Here is a 17588-nt window from a genome sequence, read left to right as displayed (position 1 = left end):
GCTAGGGCGGGGCTAGGATGGGGCCCTACCAAATTGGTCTGCACAGGGCCCCGCACTTGCTAAGACCGGCCCTGGTTCTGGCTCAGGGAATTTAACCACCTCCTTGCTGAGCCCCATTCTTCTAACTCAGCCTCTGACATGACTATTACTACTACTACTTAACATTTCTAGAGCGCTACTAGGGTTACGCAGCGCTGTACAGTTTAACAAAGAAGGGCAGTCCCTGCTCAAAGGAGCTTACAAGCTAAAGGACGAAATGTCAAGTTTGGGCAGTCTAGATTTCTGAATAGAGGTATGGTGGTTAGGAGCCGAAGGCGACATTGAAGAGGTGGGCTTTGAGCAAGGATTTGAAGATAGGAAGGGAGGAGGCCTGGCGAATGGGCTCAGGGAGTTTATTCCTGGCATGGGGTGAGGCGAGGCAGAAAGAGCGGAGCCTGGAGTTGGCAGTGGTGGAGAAGGGTACTGAAAGGAGGGATTTGTCTTGATAGCAGAGGTTACAGGTAGGAACGTAGGGGGAGATGAGGGTAGAGAGGTAGGGAGGGGCTAAACTGCAACCTCAGTGAGGGAGTGTTTTTTGGGACACCTACTGCTATACCATTCACTCCCTTACACATGGGTTATGTAGTAATGAGAAGCAACGTATGAAAATGCATTCAAAACAGCTCATTACTATGTTCACCACAAGACACGTTATTCCTGGAAAAATACTGCCAGCAAAAAGCAAAAAAAATGGGGTCTACTCCGGATGGGGAAAGCTCTTCAGGGAGTCATAGAATAAGCATAAAGGAAGCAGTTTGCATGGTTTTATCATAATTGTCTTCCTCATGTACTGCAGGAGTCAATAACTAGTTGGTGACTCCCATGGTACATTTAAGATGCGGTAAAAGCATGACTTTCACTGCACCTTAATAACTCTTGTCACAAAATTGTATAACTTTGCTATAGAATCTATCCCCTGAGATGACATAGGAAAGAGAAGGCTGTGGTGATAACCCTGAATTGCAGTAGGTGCAGATCTATTTTAAAACTGTGCATAATAAAGGTGTCATAGTAGAAAACACAAACCTTTCTGGATATATTATCTTCAGACAACTTTGTGCAAAGTGAGTGTAAAGATTTTGTATCTTCATCATCCTTCTGTTGAACAAAGCTGAGACAAGAAGTAAACTCATGTTTTCTGCTAGCAATGTCTTGAAGCAACGATAACAGCTGTTCACCATGATTATCTTTTGGAATTTGCTAAAAAGAAATTCACAGTGATAATATGTAACATACTATTGTTGTACTGTGAGCTAGTAGTGTACAAGCTTTGCCATTTTTAAAGACCTATTTTAAATAGGTCATGCATGTGAATTTTTACTTTTTATAATTCCTAGAGCCAGAAAAATGAATAACCCAATTTGTTGGGTTATTCATTTTTCTGGATCTAGGAATTATAAAAAGTATTGCTGGCTTGAACTGATCAGATGAACTCAACTCTGAGACGATCTGGCCCCCTCCTCCTCTTTCACAGGCAGATGATCAAAAGCAAACGCCAGCGCTAGAGGCTGCTAGCGCCATACTAGTGCTGGTGTTTGCTACCACCCCATGATCAGAGCCCTCGAGCACGTGAAACAAGGCACTTGAGGGCTCTTAGCACAAGTAGCATGCAAATACATGCTAAACAGGGCTTTTAGCACAAGTAGCCTGCAAATGCATTCTAATCAGCGCTTAACGAATTCATCCCCAATGATCAGCGTCCAGCACGCCAAAGATTGGGTCGCTGTCTGCGACAAACCCTACGCCAGCTCCGAGCTGGCGTTAGGGTTTGTAGATCATTGGGGAGGAATGGTGAGCCCTGTCCAGCATGCATTTGCATGCTGGCAGGCCCCCATTCCCCCCTACAGCAAACCTGCCAGCGAGGGCAGTTGAGGACGTCCAAAATTTGGACGTTTCTGTGACGGGCAGTTAAGGACGTCCAAAATTGGATGTTTCTATGAGAAAGACGTCTTTCTCATAGAAATATCCAATTTTGGACGTCCTTAACTGCCCATTGCAGAAACATCCACATTTTGGACGTCCTCAACTGCCTCGTCGCTATACCTCTGACACCCCCTTGAAATTTGGCCATCCCTGCAACAGGGCAGTTGAGGATGTCCATCTTCCGATTTAAAGATGGATATCCTTCTCTTTTCATTGGTCTCCAGCCCAGATCTGTGAAACAAGTGTGGGAGGATTGTGCTGAGCGCACGCTCAGGCACAATTCTCCCGCACTTCTACCCCTTAATCAGAGATAATTACGCTGCTTAAATTTGCATGCATTATCTCTGATCATAGGTCTAATAGCGCCCCGCGCTGTTCCAGTGCTATTTTAGAGCGCTGTTTGGGGGGAATGTTTGGAACAGCGCGGGGCTTTTGATCATCTGCCTGTCAGAGCAGTGTTGGCTGAGACAAAAGAACTGTTGAGTGGTCATCCACTACCTAACAAAAGAAGACTGGGTTGGTACAGCAGAGTTAATTACTTCAAAAGAACCTGGGTGTTACAAAAGACCCTGAAACTCCCAAACAATAGCCGTCTTCAAGCACATTTTGGGAGGTATATCTCAGTGCCATTTTTTAAAGTGCTGACCCTTGCTGGCTAAATTAGCACTGGATATTTAATGCAGTGCCATATCCAGACACCGGCACTGAATATCTGGTGCTAACTTAAGTTGTACTGGCCTCCGGCACTTATGTGGGCTCCAGCTGAACATCAGCTGGGATCTGCATTACTTCTGTATTCCAGTCTACCCCCCCCCATCGATTATAATACTTCCATCCTGACCCCCCCTGCCAACTGCAACCCACCTCCTGAACTTCCCCTGAGATGCTCCCCCCAAAGATTAGCCCACCCCGAGATTCCCCTCTGCTAGATGCCCGTGAGATTTGCCCTGAGAAAGACACCTCCAGATAGCCTCCTCCCTCTCTAGACCAGTCCCCCCCAGGACCTAACTATTATACCTGGTGGTCCAGAGGGGGTCTTCCAGGCAGGAGCATCCCCATTCACTCCTGCCCCTAGTGGCCGCATGGCTTAAAATGGCAGCCGTGAGCTCTCTAGTGGAAGTATCATGGTACTACTGATAGAGGTCAGCCATCCATATAAGGGCTTCCTATGCCCTTATATGGAAGGCTGACATGTAGCAGTAGTTCCGTGATACTACAGCTAGAGATTGCAGCGACCATCATAAGCTATGCGGCCACTAGGGGCAGGAGCAAGTGGGGATCACTCCTGCCTGGAAGACCCCCCTCTAGACCACCAGGGATAATAGGTAGGCCTGGGAGGTGCCTTTTTGGGGTTGGTCCTGCGGAGGCCACCTCAGGGAGGGGGCATCTCAGGCAGTCAGAAGGCAGGTCACAATTGGGCAGGGGGGGAGCAACATCATTGGCTGCTACCTGGAAATTATGTGGGTGCCAGCCAATATTCAGTGCCAGCATCCACATAGCTAGGCAACCAAAGTTAGAACTGTATTTATATGGTCCTAATTGTTTGCTTAGCTATGCAGGCACTGGCACTGAATATTGCCAAAACCTGCATAGTTCCCGGCTCCTCCCCAACTCTGTCTCCAAAATGCCCTTCTCCTGATCACTTTTAAAATGGCAGGCCAGAGCCGATATTCGGCGGCACTGCCTGGTTAGGTGCTACTGAATATTGGCAGCTGACCCGCTGAGCATGATTTAAGCAGGCAGTAAGTGCTCCCCCTAAAATGGATGCATTGCAAGTGCTTCACTTGCTGCACGGCCATTTCTTGAAAAAAAAAAAACCCCGCTGTGGTAAAAGGGGGCCTTAAGCGCGTGTCAAAAACATCCAATTTGCCGTAGCTTAGTAAAAGGACCCCAATGTCCTTTGCCTGTATTTCCACCATTTAAATGAGCTTTTCTTGAGGTCCAAAGTTCATGTTTTTCCTGATTTTTCTAGAGATACATAAAAGCAATGCCAGGAATTCCTAGCACGGTGGTCCAGAGCATGAGTTTTGTGTTGTGATTTCCCTGTCAATGTGCTTTAAATTATGAATCTAAAAAATATTTTTTTCTTTGACTCAAAACAGCTCTTGGATTTTGATTGTGCTAAAGAAGAATTGAGAGTTCACATTTAAACCCTCACTGCAAGGACTGGCTGGATAAACTGATCAAGAATTAGTGAAGTCTTTGCCGATTTATTTTCTATTTCAATTTAGTAATTTCCTTATTTCTTTACTCATTATTTCCTATTATTAGTAGCAGTGCTTTTTTTGTGCCGGTACGCAACGGTACGGCGTACCGGCACCTTTTTTTTTTGCTCCCCCCGCCCCGTGCGTCCATGTCCCCCACGTAGTGCCAGCCCCCATTTCCGGCCGCTGCTGCTTCTCCTGTTGAGCAGCAGCGGCCGCTACACAAAGAAAAAGATTTTTAAAAAAAACTTCAAACCTGGCTGAAACGCGGCACCCCGGCACTGTAGACAGCCATTAGGCATTGGCTGTTGCCCCGCAGCCGCTCCTCCTCTTGCCTCTACGTCACTACGCTCCTCCGGGGTTTTCCTCCAGGGGCAGTGACGTAGAGGCAAGAGGAGGAGCGGCTGCGGGGCAACAGCCAATGCCTAATTGCTGTCTACAGTGCCGGGGTGCCGCGTTTCAGCCAGGTTTCAATTTTTTTTTTTAATCTTCTTTTTCTTTGTGTAGCGGCCGCTGCTGCTCAACAGGAGAAGCAGCAGCGGCCGGAAATAGGGGCTGGTGCCGCGTGCGTCGCGACTTCGCGCCGTTCGCGGGAAACTTGGCAGGGAGAGGGAATCCAACAGAGGGAAGGATTGGGGAGAGAGAGAAAGAGGGAAACCAACAGAGGGAAGGATTGGGGAGAGAGAGAAAGAGGGAAACCAACAGAGGGAAGGATTGGGGAGAGAGAGGGAAACCAACAGAGGGAAGGATGGGGAGAGAGAGGGAAAAACAGATGGAAGGATTGGGGAGAGAGGGGAAAAACAGATGGAAGGATGGGGAGAGAGAGGGAAAAACACAGATGTAAGGATTGGGGAGAGAGAGGGGAAAACAGATGGAAGGATGGGGAAAGAGAGAGGGAAAACAGATGGAAGGATGGGGAGAGAGAGGGAAAAACACAGATGGAAGGATTGGGGAGAGAGGGAAAAACAGATGGAAGGATGGGGAAAGAGAGGGAAAACAGATGGAAGGATGGGGAGAGAGAGAGGGAAAACGGAAGGATAGGGAGAGAAAGAGGGAAGACGCTGGATGGAAGAATGCAGAAAGAAATAGGGGAGACACTGGAAGGATGGGGAGAGAAAGCAGAGCTGCTGGATGGAAAAGGGGAATAGAGAAAGACTGGAGAATAAGAGGAAGGGGCATGGGGAGAATAAGGGTGAGGAAAAGATGAAAAGCCACAGGTAGATGAAGGAAATTAAAGAATGGATAGTAAGAATGAATTAAATCTGGTCAGAGAGAGAGCCTGAAAAATATTGAAGAAAGCAATGAAAAAGGAGACAAAAATGACAAATGGCACAGAAGAGTTAAGCGAAAACAAAGAAAGGAGAATCACAGACTGGGACCAATATGGAAAGAAAAACAGTCACCAGACAACAAAGGTAGAAAAAAATCATTTTATTTTCATTTTAGTGTTTGTAATATGTCCAATTTGAGAATTTACATTGGCTGTCTTATTTTGCACTGGGTATACTGGAGCTGTAAGAGCTTACAGAGATTATTTATAATGAAAAAAAATCACGTTATTTTTTTCTCCTATAGTACTGTAATATTTTCAATGATGTCTGTTTATATGCGCCATGGCTGGTATAGGGGGTGTGGTTAATGTGGGTGTGGCTATCATTGGGGTGGAGCCATGTGTGGTGACCCCGCCCATAATGAGTACCGGCACCTTTTTTTCTACAAAAAAAGCACTGATTAGTAGACATAGTTATATTGATATTTCAGATCAGATGTTGTTCTTAAAAACTTACCCCCCCCCCCCCCGTTTACTAAGCCGCGCTAGCTGCTGGCGATACGCTAATGCCGACACAACCCTTTCACTTTGAATGGGCTGCGTCGGCATTGTCGTGTGGCAGCCATTAGCACGGCTTAGTAAACAGGGGGTTATTTTCTTTAATTGCCTATGTTGCAGTAAATGTTTCAGTGATTATTATTCGAAAAGTTCAAGAATTAAAATTAAAAAAAAGAGAAAAAAATAAAGACCAATTTTCTGACAGTTATCTGGGTAACTTTCCAGCTTATTTTCGAAGGAGAAGGGTGCCCATCTTCCAACACAAATCGGGAGATGGCCGGCCTTCTCCTAAGGCCGGCCAAATCGGTATAATCGAAAGTCGATTTCCGGCTTCAACTGCTTTTCATTGCAGGGACGGCCAAAGTTCAAGGAGGCGTGTCGGCAGTGTACCGAAGGTGGGACAGGGGCGTGGTTAAGAGATGGCCGTCCTCAGCCGATAATGGAAAAAAGAAGGGCGGCCCTGACAAGCATTTGGCCGACTTTACTTAGTCCCTTTTTGTTCACGACCAAGCCTTGAAAAGGTGCCCGAACTGACCAGATGACCACCTCCCCTTACTCCCCCAGTAGTCACCAACCCCCTCCCACCCCCCAAAAAAACATTTTTTTGCCAGCCTCAAATGACATACCCAGCTCTATCACAGCAGTATGCAGGTCCCTGGAGCAGTTTTTAGTGGGTACTGCAGTGCAATTCAGGCAAGCGGACCCAGGCCCCCCCCCCACTACCTGTTACACTTGTGGTAAATGGAAGCCCTCCAAAACCCACCCAAAACCTACTGTACCCACATCTAGGTGCCCCCCGTTACCCTTTAAGGGCTATGGTAGTGGTGTACAATTGTGGAGAGTGGGTTTTGGGGGGGTTTGGGGGGCTCAGCACACAAGGTATGGGAGCTATGCACTTGGGAGCAATTTGTGAAGTCCACTGCAGTGCCCCCTAGGGTGCCTGGTTGGTGTCCTGGCATGTGAGGGGGACAAGTGCACTACAAATGCTGGCTCCTCCCATGACCAAATGGCTTGGATTTGGCCGGTATTGAGATGGCTGCCATTAGTTTCCATTATTGGCGAAAACCAATGTCAGCCATCTCTAAGGGCGGCGATCTCTAAGGGCGGCCTAAATATTGAGATTTGGCCGGCGCCGACCGTATTATTGAAATGAAAGATGGCCGGCCATCTTGTTTCGATAATATGGTCGGGTACGCCGCTTTACAGGGCCGTCATTAGAGATGGGCGCCCTCGTTCGATTATGCCCCTCTCTAGCTGGTCAGCACTGATCTGCTAAAGTTCATCTGCACCCCAGGAACACCCCCTTCGCTGCTTCTTTTATTTGGGTAAATCTTGTGATTTTCCTAGACAAATCTTATCCAGTGAGACAAGGGAAACTTCAAATGAAGAAGTTTGTCACCTATTGGGAAAACATTTCCAACAATACAATGAGCATGCAGGATTGTTGAAGATAAAATTTAAATAAGGAATGAGTTAATAGTGCAACTTTAAAAAAACCCCCTTTTTTCCTCAATTTCTGCATGAAGTAATAGTTACCGTGGAATATATAAACTTTTCCACTATATCTAGGAGATCAGGGTTTGCAGTAAAGTCTACAGTACAGCAGTCTTCAATCCAGGCTTGCAGTAGATAGAGTGTTCGATTATATATTTTGGCAAAGGTAGATGAAGAATCCAAGTTTTCACTATAGATTGAAAAAAGAAAATAGATTGCAACTTAGAAACATCTTTCTACTTTATTAACATAAACAGATTGATTTATGAATGCATTTTATGACTGTATTCTTCAAATATGTCTTGTATTTATAATTAAAATAGTATGTTTAATAACGCTGAATACTAGACATAGACTAGAAAACTGCAACATGAGATTGTGATCCATGTGTATTTCCCTGTGGGTAGGGTAATGGATTGATGGATGGAAGCAATCTAATACAATTATATTAAAAGTTGCCACAGGATAATTTTATTTTGTTACCATCCCTCTTCCTGAGCACAGTGACCATCCTACAAAGTACTAATTTGTTATAGTTGTAGCCCGAGTACCTTGGACTGGACACTGAATTTAGGTGAAGCTTGACAAAAATACTAAACTTGCTCAATCTATTCAAAACAGATGTGGGGAATTTTTAAACTAATTTCAACCAGAGTGATGTTAACAAGGACGTTATTTTATTTGGTTTCCCCAAGTAATTTGTGACAGAATTAACTCAGATAAAAGGGATGCTGATGTATTAAAGTGCAAGAGCTGGTACTTGCACAAATACTAATACATACAGTACAATAAGTGAAGAAATAATCAATAAATAATTTTTTTACATATAGATAGAATAAATAGCTAAAACTTTGTTAAAATTAAGCTCAGCTGAACATTTATATAAACAAACTTTTGGTTAATATGTTCTTTTCAAAAGCTAAAGGGCTTAGCAACAACTCAGAAGAAACAACTTAGTTTTTGAGAACAGCATCTACAGGACAAAGAGTCAGGTAAATAAATATATGTGTTTATCTGTTAATGCTTATGTAAAGCTATTTAACTTTTACTTGTGCTTCAAATATAGAAATTGATTCTTTGCATTTCCCCCTCCTATACAGAGGAAGATTACCCCCAGATTCTATATAGGCTGCCCAAGGTTGGGTGCTCAAATGTAGGCACGGAGCCCAGATGCACACACAAATTAATTAGCCAATTGGGTGCTATCAACCAATTATCAACATTAATTGGTACCTTATTGGCACTAATTTGGATTTATGTATGCATCTGCCTATGAGCTATTCTATAATGCTGCACACCCAAAGTGTTTCATGTTCAACTCAAAAGGGGGTGTGGCTATGGGCAGGTCTGGGGCATTCCAACTATTTAGGCACAGTGTTATAGAATACCGGGGTTATACACTCAACTTGCACGCCAGGATTTACACCAGGTTTTATCCGGCATAAGTCCTCATGCCCAAAGTTGGGTGTGGCTCTAAGTACTATTCTAAAAAGGGTACCCAGCCTGGTGCACCCTTTACAGAATAGGGCTCAGTACTGATTTTTCCCGGCCCCTTTATTTGAGCACCATTTAGTGTGTCTGAAGATATCTAAAGAACTCTCAGTGCTAACCTCAGAAAGATTTGTATTTGTTTACACCGGAGTCTGCAAATGCCTCTCTGGTACTATGTAAGCCACATTGAGCCTACAAATAGGTGGGAAAATGTGGGATACAAATGTAACAAATAAAATAAATACATAATTTTCTCTCTCTCTCACTTTCTGTGAAAAGTCTTATCTGTAGTCTTCTTCATGTATTTGCTCTTCTTCTTTCTTGCAGTGGAGATCAAGGTCTTTTTCCTTTTCTCCTTTCTTTCTGTAGTATCTACTAACCAGACTGTAAATAACTGAATAAAAAAATACTAACTCCCTTTTCTTTAATTATCAAGTTCTTTCTAGATGACATAAAAAAACATTACCAATTTTAGTGGGCATCACCTCTGCAGCTTTCTAAAGTTAGTTTTGGGAGCGTATGTTTTCTGGTGTACCTGGAATTTGTCCTGTCAGTCAATGGCTTTCTGTTTTCTTTTCTTTTTATATATTTGTGAAATTTTGAAAATTGCTTAGATATGGGATTTCCCAGAATTTGGAGATTCATCAAATCATTAGTACACATAAATATTATCCCTGTCTAGGTTTTCCCTAGTCTATCACTTTATTCCTTATTCTAGAAGGACTTGTCCCTGTAGTTTTCACACACACTTTCACCTAGGCTATCCTTGACACATAATCCAAGGCCTTTTCAGCCAGACATCATTTGTAGTTTCCAGATTCAAGATGTGTTTTCTCAAATCCGTCTCACCCAATATTTTGCCTAAGCACTATTCTGTAAATATGCACCCATCTTGCACAGTGTATATTTGCATGGGGGTGTTTCCAATGGTGGAACATGGGCTGGACATAGGTGGAGTTCCCACTTATGCATATAGCTCATATAATACTGTAAGTTATGCCTGTCACTGCCGCATTAAGGTGTTTGTATTTACACCAGCTCTATGGCTGGCATAAGAGCATATAGCTAAATGTCAGTAGGAATGTTGATAGCATTATATAATGGAATCTAAGTTTTGTCTTAAGATAGGCTTCTACTGTGTATCACTGGGGCATCTAAATGGAGGTGCCCATTTATAGAATTGCCCTCTAGGGATACACACTGGCTGAAATTGTAGCTAGAATAAAGCCATGAACATTTATGCCTACTTGGGAGGTGACATAAATGCTTGAATAAAAATCTTGACTCTACCCCAGAACAGGACTACATGCGGGTAACATAGAGCTACCTGCCTTCTTGGCCCTACATGCATTTTTATATGTAACCTATAGAGTAACTTTTTAAAAGCCATTTTAAGTTCAGAAAAAAATAAAGTTACCAAATGTGAATATATTAATGGCTTTTACGAAAGATGCTTGCACATTTCCATTCCACCCCAGTTCTGCTCAAACTATATTCCTGGGACCCCTTATGTACGTTATCTTCCGGATTCTATATATGGGACCCAAAGTTGCGTGGCCAACTTTGATCACGTTTCCGAGATGCGTGCGTAAATAAATTGGATAATGAGCTCTGAACCATCAATAATTAGGTGCTAACAACCAATTATTGATGTTAATTGGCACTTATAAAAATTCACGTGCTATTGTATAAGGCACGGCACCTAACTCCCATGTCGCATATCTCAAAAGGGGATGTGGTCATTGGCATGTCAGAAGTGTTCCAAAAAATTGCATACAGAATTATAGAATACTGCCTTAACTGTGTCTAACTTGGGTGCTGGCATTTACACAAGGTTTCAGCAGGCATAAGTCTGGTGCCCAAAGGATTAGACACAGGATCCACGCTAAATGTTATACTATTCAAGACCAGAGGGAGGAGGACAGCAGGACGAGAAATATCATTGAAGTAAATTTTATTCTTCAAGACCCCAATGATATTTCTGATCCTGTTGTCTTTTGTTGCAAGAGCTCTGCTTATCACACTACTCCCCCTTCTGGTATCCATTGATGTAGTAGCATATAGTCCTCTCCCATTCTATATACGGCTCCTGTTTCAGTGTCATTTACTGAATCTGGCCCTAAGTGTATAAATATGCCCCATCTTGTCAGCACGTATATTTTTATGCATATCTTTGACAGTGCAGTTTTATAAGAGCAATGATCTTCATGTAAAACATGATTCATATGTATAAAAAAAACCTAATAAAATTGTCCTCAAAGGTCTTAAGTCCAAATCTTTCCCCAGCTCTACCCTGGAAATACTCTGCTCATCGGGGGTAGTCACAAACCCCAAGATTCTATATATGCACCTTATTTTCTGCATGGAAATCGAAGCGTATTCTATAACAATGCACGTAACTTAATTGTTTAACTAGTTAATCAGTGCTGTTAACTGGATGTTAACAAGCAATTATCAGCACTAATTGGCATTAATCAAGATTTATGAGCACAACTCACTAAGCATATTCTGTAATATGGTGTGCGTACATTCTAAGCTGTATAGTTGAAAAGGGGGCATGGCCATGGGTTGGGCATGGGTGTTTCTAAAATCTATGTGTGTTGTCATAGAATACACCCGCTCTGCGCCTAATTTAGGTATCAGGATTTATGTCAAGTAAAACATGGCATAAATGGAAACAACTAGATTTGGTCATGTAGAGAGGCACTCAGTGTATTCTATACTGCATGAAAATTTAAGCCTATTCTATAAAATTTAGACATACTATACAGAACACGCCTAGGCATATTTTTTTCCATGTGGAATTTTCAGGCATCATATATAGAATCTAGCCCAAAATGGCATTGTATACTGTATATACTTTTACCCATATATACAATAAACAATTTTATAGAAAGTTATTTCTGATTTTTATGCATTTGATGGGGTTTATAGAACATTGCTCCTCACCCTTAAGAAAAGTCCCCCTCTAGCTAACCTGGGCCACCTTAAGAGCACACCTCCTCCCTTGATTCCACCCCGGGAAGGAAGTGTGCCAGAAGGGGTGGTGTCAAGACCCGGGAGTTTAAAAGGCAGGACCAGGATGAGGTTAAGAAGGCCCAGGGAATGAAAAACTGAAGCCCCAGCATACATCTTCCACTTCTAGCTGTTATGATCTGATTGAGGTACGCCAATATTTTATTTGAAGAACTGTGAACCTTGTTCTGAGGTCTGGCTGGAGCCAGACCTGGAAATACAAAGCAAGGAAGAGAGAAACTACAAACTGTGTTTAGGCTGTGGCTGTCACAGGCCATAGAATGTGTTTTGGGCCCTGTTGGCCACAGGACCATGCAAAATCTTTTCCCCCTCTTAAGAATTTACCTTTTTTCTAGGCCTGTGAAGGAATAGGCCTCAGATTTAAGTTAAGAAAGCACTTATTTCATGTTTACAATCTTGTCCGGCTGTGTTATTGACATGGCTACTCCATAACCCTTGCCCAGGGTCTCACAATGCATATGAATGCCGTTTAAAAATTACCTCCCAGTTCCCAACTGAATTTTAGTTTTTAGATCTCAGTTTTAATGGGTCATTACTTTCTAGTCAGAGAGTTTGAACCATTTAACCCCATCAAATAAAAAACACACAGATTCTAGATGGGGCTTTGGATTATGATCTAAAGTTTTTATTTTATAGCCAACCTCTAGTAGATGCTAACCAAGAATTGGAATTGGTGATGTCATACTTACCTTGATAAAGCACGCTTGGCTCTTTCAATAAGAAACTGCAAAAAACCTTGCTGTGTACAAAAATAACGGAAAGTGTAGAGGAACTGTTGTACATAACCTTCTAAAATAGCTGTTCTGTGAAATGTAAGAATAATTTGCATGTTAAAGTAAAAAAAAAAGAATTAGTTTCATTTTCATCCATTTGTTTCTTTTAGTGCTATTCTTATATATATTTTATTCATTGCAAATTGCTCTGAAATAATTTTTTTTTCATCTAGCGCGGTATATCAAGTTCTAATAAACTTAAACCTATACCTAATATGTACTATGTGAAAACATCTCTCATGCATATTCAGTGTTGATATCTTCAGAACAATTTAGGCTGTTATATTCTTAGCAATGAGTTGAGATCCACTGGAGTAAAGAAGTAACATTTAGCCAAAAGGGTAGTAAACATTTATCACTATCATGTTAACCAAGATCCTTATGCAATACTAAATGTATATTTTCTTATCTATTTCCACTATTCATGATGTAATGTAAGCCACATTGCGCCTGCAAAAAGGTGGGAAAATGTGGGATACAAATGCAATAAATAAATAAATAAACATTCCAAGGCCATAAATAAACATTTCCTAGTAGAGTAACTGCATAGCAATCACAAGTGCCCAGAGACTGTACTCAGATGCTTATGCTTCAGCCACTGGACTATTACTTCCAAATACTTGTTGAGAGGAGGTGGACATCGTCAGCAAAGAAGAACAGGCTTGATCCTAGTGACTCAACCTAGGTGGCTAATGGGCTCAGGAATAAGTTTGAAAGCATGGGACCTATTTACTACTAACACATATTAACAATGTTAGCATGTGCTAATATGATAATGCACTCTAGTAAATCTAGTCGTTAACAGGGAATATTTTATATTTTAACAGGGCACTTATATTTATATGCATCTAATGTGCATAAATCTACATAATTCTGTAATTGATAAGCATAGCTGCATACATATGCGCATAAATGTTAATATTCTGCCTAACCGCTATTCTGTAACAGTGTGCCTAAGTGGCATATCATGTAAATACAAATGGTGCATACACAGGGTCAGAGTACGGGCAGGACATAAGCAGGTGATTTACAGAATTCCAAATGTTATTGCATTCCCACCACATTTAGGTGCCTGCAGTTATGCCAGCTCTATAGCATCAATACCAGGTTAGGCTAGTATTTTATAATGGAACCTCAATGCCCAGGTGTCATTATAGTAAAAACTTCTCACTGCATGGCATCAAGGTACCTAAATGGAGGCACCCAGTTATGGAATTGCCCTCATATTGGTGATATGGCAGAGCCTTTGAGAAATATTGTGGGAATTTTCCATATCCTGACCTGAACCTCTTCATTCCTCTTTCCGTGTCCTTTTTAAAATTGGACTCCAAGTACAGTGGAAGAATACTGATCTTTGTCAAAATAAATACGCCAATGTGTATTACTTGTTTTCAAACACAGTTGAAAGAACTGGAAAACACAAATGGGGCCGATATTCAGACCGCAGGAGTTAGACCGGCTAACGCGGACCCCAGATATTCAATGCCAGGCTGTTTCCGGTGACCAGCATTGAATATCCGGTTAGTTTTGGCTGGTTTAAGGATAACTGGCTATGTCAATATTCAGACTTTGCCAGTCATCTTTACACAGGCCAGATATAGCTATGTGGTTTAAGTTAGGACAACCCTTTGCTGGACTACATATATTTGTATAGCTATGCAGACAGTTGTTGAATATTGCCAACTATCTGTAGAGTAAGGCAGAATACCCACACACTATCTCAGCATTACTTGGATAGTGCCAGGATAGGCTGTAAGAATATTCAGTGGTACTATCTGGACAGTGCCACTAAATGTTGATGAATAGGGCACTTCCTCGTAGAAGGAAGATAACCAATAGGACACTGTCATACCAGGGTACAAATTATATCACAGTGACAGGGTGGATTGAATTGGTGGAGAGGTAGCATTATACGTTAAGGAGGCCTTGAAACAAATAGACTAAAAATTCTGCAAGACACAAAACACACCCTGGAATCCCTATGGATAGAAATTCCATGTGTAAAAGGGAAAAGGATAGCAATAGGAGTGTACTACCCTTCACTTGGCTGGGATGAACACACAGATGCAGAAATGTTATCAGAAATTAGGGAGGCTAACAAACTGGGGAACACAATAATAACGGGTGATTTCAATTACCCGGATATTGGCTGGGTAAATGTAACATCAAGAGGTAAAATTCCTTGATTAAAATCAAGGGCTGCTTTATGGAGCAGCTGGTCCAGGAACCAATAAGAGGGAGCACAATTCTAGACCTAATCCTTAGTGGAGTGCATGATCTGGTAAGGGAGGTAATGGTGTTGGGGCCACTTGATAACAGTGATCATAACATGATCAGATTTGATATAATCTCTGGAGTAAGTACACACAGGAAATCCAATAAGTTAGCATTTAACTTTCAAAAAGGAGACTACAATAAAATGAGGAGAATGGTAAAAGAAAAACAAAAAAACCTTCTTTTTGTTGGAGGGATAAAGAAGCCTGAGGTGGTGACTTTGGAAAGCATATGGTCTGCACTTCGAAAGTTGGAAATTTCTGTCAGTGAATCTACACAAGTACTGAGAATCTTTATCTAAAGGACTGGAAGGGACTAAACAAGAGTTTGCCATATAGATGAAGGATGTTAAACAGGAATTGAAAACTGTAATTAAAGATAAATTGATTTTACATCAGAAGATAGAACAATTTTCAACCGCAGGCTCAATTTGTGTTTACAGAAGTTTCCTAAGCCCTTGGGAATGTCTCCGACTGATGTCTTTAGAAGATATCTTATAGAAGTTTAAAAATTTTCAACAGAGAATATGCTTCTTGTGAACAGAATTTACTTTTTACCATCTAAAAGTCACCAAAGGAGAAAGAACAAGGGCAAGAAATTCAGGATAAAAACCAAGGACAGTTAAATATATCCGAGATATTGGAGTCATTTTTATCTGAAGATACTGATAGAGCTACATTAATAATATCTTTCGGATTTGAACAGGATTTGAATACAATAATAAACTTTTTTTTTCATAACTGCCAAGTGCTGTTTTATGGTAGTAAAATACGGATATACCCTGATATTGCTAAACAAATTTAGGTTCGCAGTAAAATGTTTTTGGCTATGAAACAGGAAGTATTATTAATGGGAGATACTTTCTTACTTGCATATCCTTGTAAATGTTTAATTAAATATCTTGGGGCAAAATATGTATTTTATGTTCCTGACCAGCTAAGAGCTTTACTTGATTTATAAATGACAGTATTATATAATTTGTTGATGCCCTTCAGGGTTTTGAAGTTTGAAGATTAAGCGGCTTTCCAGTAATAGGATTGCTATTAAGAAGACTTGGTTTAGATCATGTTATTGCTTATACTTGACACTATTTCTTTTAAAGGAACTCCTTATCCTTTAATTAAGTTCACTCCCCCAGATTTGTGGTGGTTCTTCACATGTATTTTTGTTTGGAATATATTCTTACCTGTATTGCCAGTTCCAATGTTGTTTGTAAATTATTCATGGAAGTTATAAATAAAGGAAAAAACAATTCTAAAGAACAAAATTACAGATACATAGGTATGGATTAACGAGATACAGCCAACATGGATTTAGTCAAGGGAAATCTTGCCTCACCAATCTTACGTTTCTTTGAAGGGGTGAATAAACATGTGGATAAAGGTGAGCTGGTTGATATTGTGTATCTGGATTTTCAAAAGGCACCTCATGAAAGACTCCTGAGGAAATTAGAAAGTCATGTGATAGGAGGTAATATCCTATTGTGGATTAAAAACTGGTTAAAAGATAGAAAACAGACAGTAGGGTTAAATGGTCAGTATTCTCAATGGAGAAGAGTAGATAGTGGGGTCTGTGCTGTGACCGCTGATTTTTAACATATTTATAAATGATCTACAAATGGGAATATCTAGAGAGGTAAAGAAATTTACGGATCACACAAAAGGGCCCTTTTACAAAGGTATGGGAGGGCTAATGCGTGGGTAGCATGCGCCCAATTCGCATTACCGCCGGGGTAGCATGCGCGTCTGGCAGTAATTCTGAATTTGGCACACGCCAAATCCTGCGGTAGAAAATAATTTTCTATTTTCTACCACAGGGAGTGTTCCCAGCGGTAACTGGCAGCGAGCGCATGGCTAGTTTTAATATTTGCGCAGGCCTACTTCCCGGCCCATTAAAAAATAGCCTTCTTCTTAGCTGTTGTAAAAAATGGCCCAGTGCGTGCTTAAAAGACATGCCCAAACTACAACAGGCCACTTTTTACCATGGGTTTGTAAAATGATGCCAAAATTAGTCAAAATTGTTAAATCACAAGAGGATTGTGAAAAATTGCATGAGGACCTTATGAGACTGGGAGACCGGGTATCCAAATGGCAGATGGCATTTAATGTGATCAAGTTCAAATTGATACATGTGGGAAAGAGGAACCCAAATTATAGCTACGTAATGCAGTGTTCCACATTAGGAATCACTGCCCAAGAAAAGGATCTAGGTGACATCTTTGATATGTTGAAACCCTTTGCTCAGTGTGCAGCGGCGGCTAAGAAAGTAAATAAAATGTTAGGAATTATTAGGAAAGAATATAAAACAAAGATGAGATTGTCATAATGCTTTTGTATCACTCCATGATACAACTGCTCTTCGAATACTGTGTGCAATTCTGGTCACCGCATCTCAAAAAAAGATACAGTACAATTAGAAAAGGCACAGAGAAGGCAGCAAAAATGATAGAGGATGGGATGTCTTCCCTATGAGGAAAGGCTAAAGCGGCTAGGGCTGTTCAGTTTGGAGAAAAGACAGCTGAGGAGA

General features: G+C 41.4%; 1 protein-coding gene across 1 annotated transcript in view; it reads right to left on the bottom strand.

Annotated features, from left to right (window-relative positions):
- Positions 1 to 17588, bottom strand: part of KNDC1 (kinase non-catalytic C-lobe domain containing 1) — a 200678-nt gene that overhangs the window by 33178 nt on the left and 149912 nt on the right. The window contains exons 21-23 of the mRNA XM_030202996.1: positions 12705 to 12818; positions 7531 to 7678; positions 1066 to 1239 (exon numbers count right to left, since the gene is read on the bottom strand). Coding sequence (XP_030058856.1) covers positions 1066 to 1239; positions 7531 to 7678; positions 12705 to 12818 — 436 coding nt within the window. The remainder of the gene's footprint in view (positions 1 to 1065; positions 1240 to 7530; positions 7679 to 12704; positions 12819 to 17588) is intronic.

The sequence above is a fragment of the Microcaecilia unicolor genome, chromosome 5, assembly GCF_901765095.1.
Source record: "Microcaecilia unicolor chromosome 5, aMicUni1.1, whole genome shotgun sequence".
In the NCBI taxonomy this organism is placed as follows: Eukaryota; Metazoa; Chordata; class Amphibia; order Gymnophiona; family Siphonopidae; genus Microcaecilia; species Microcaecilia unicolor.
This window is presented reverse-complemented; position numbering and strand designations above follow the sequence as displayed.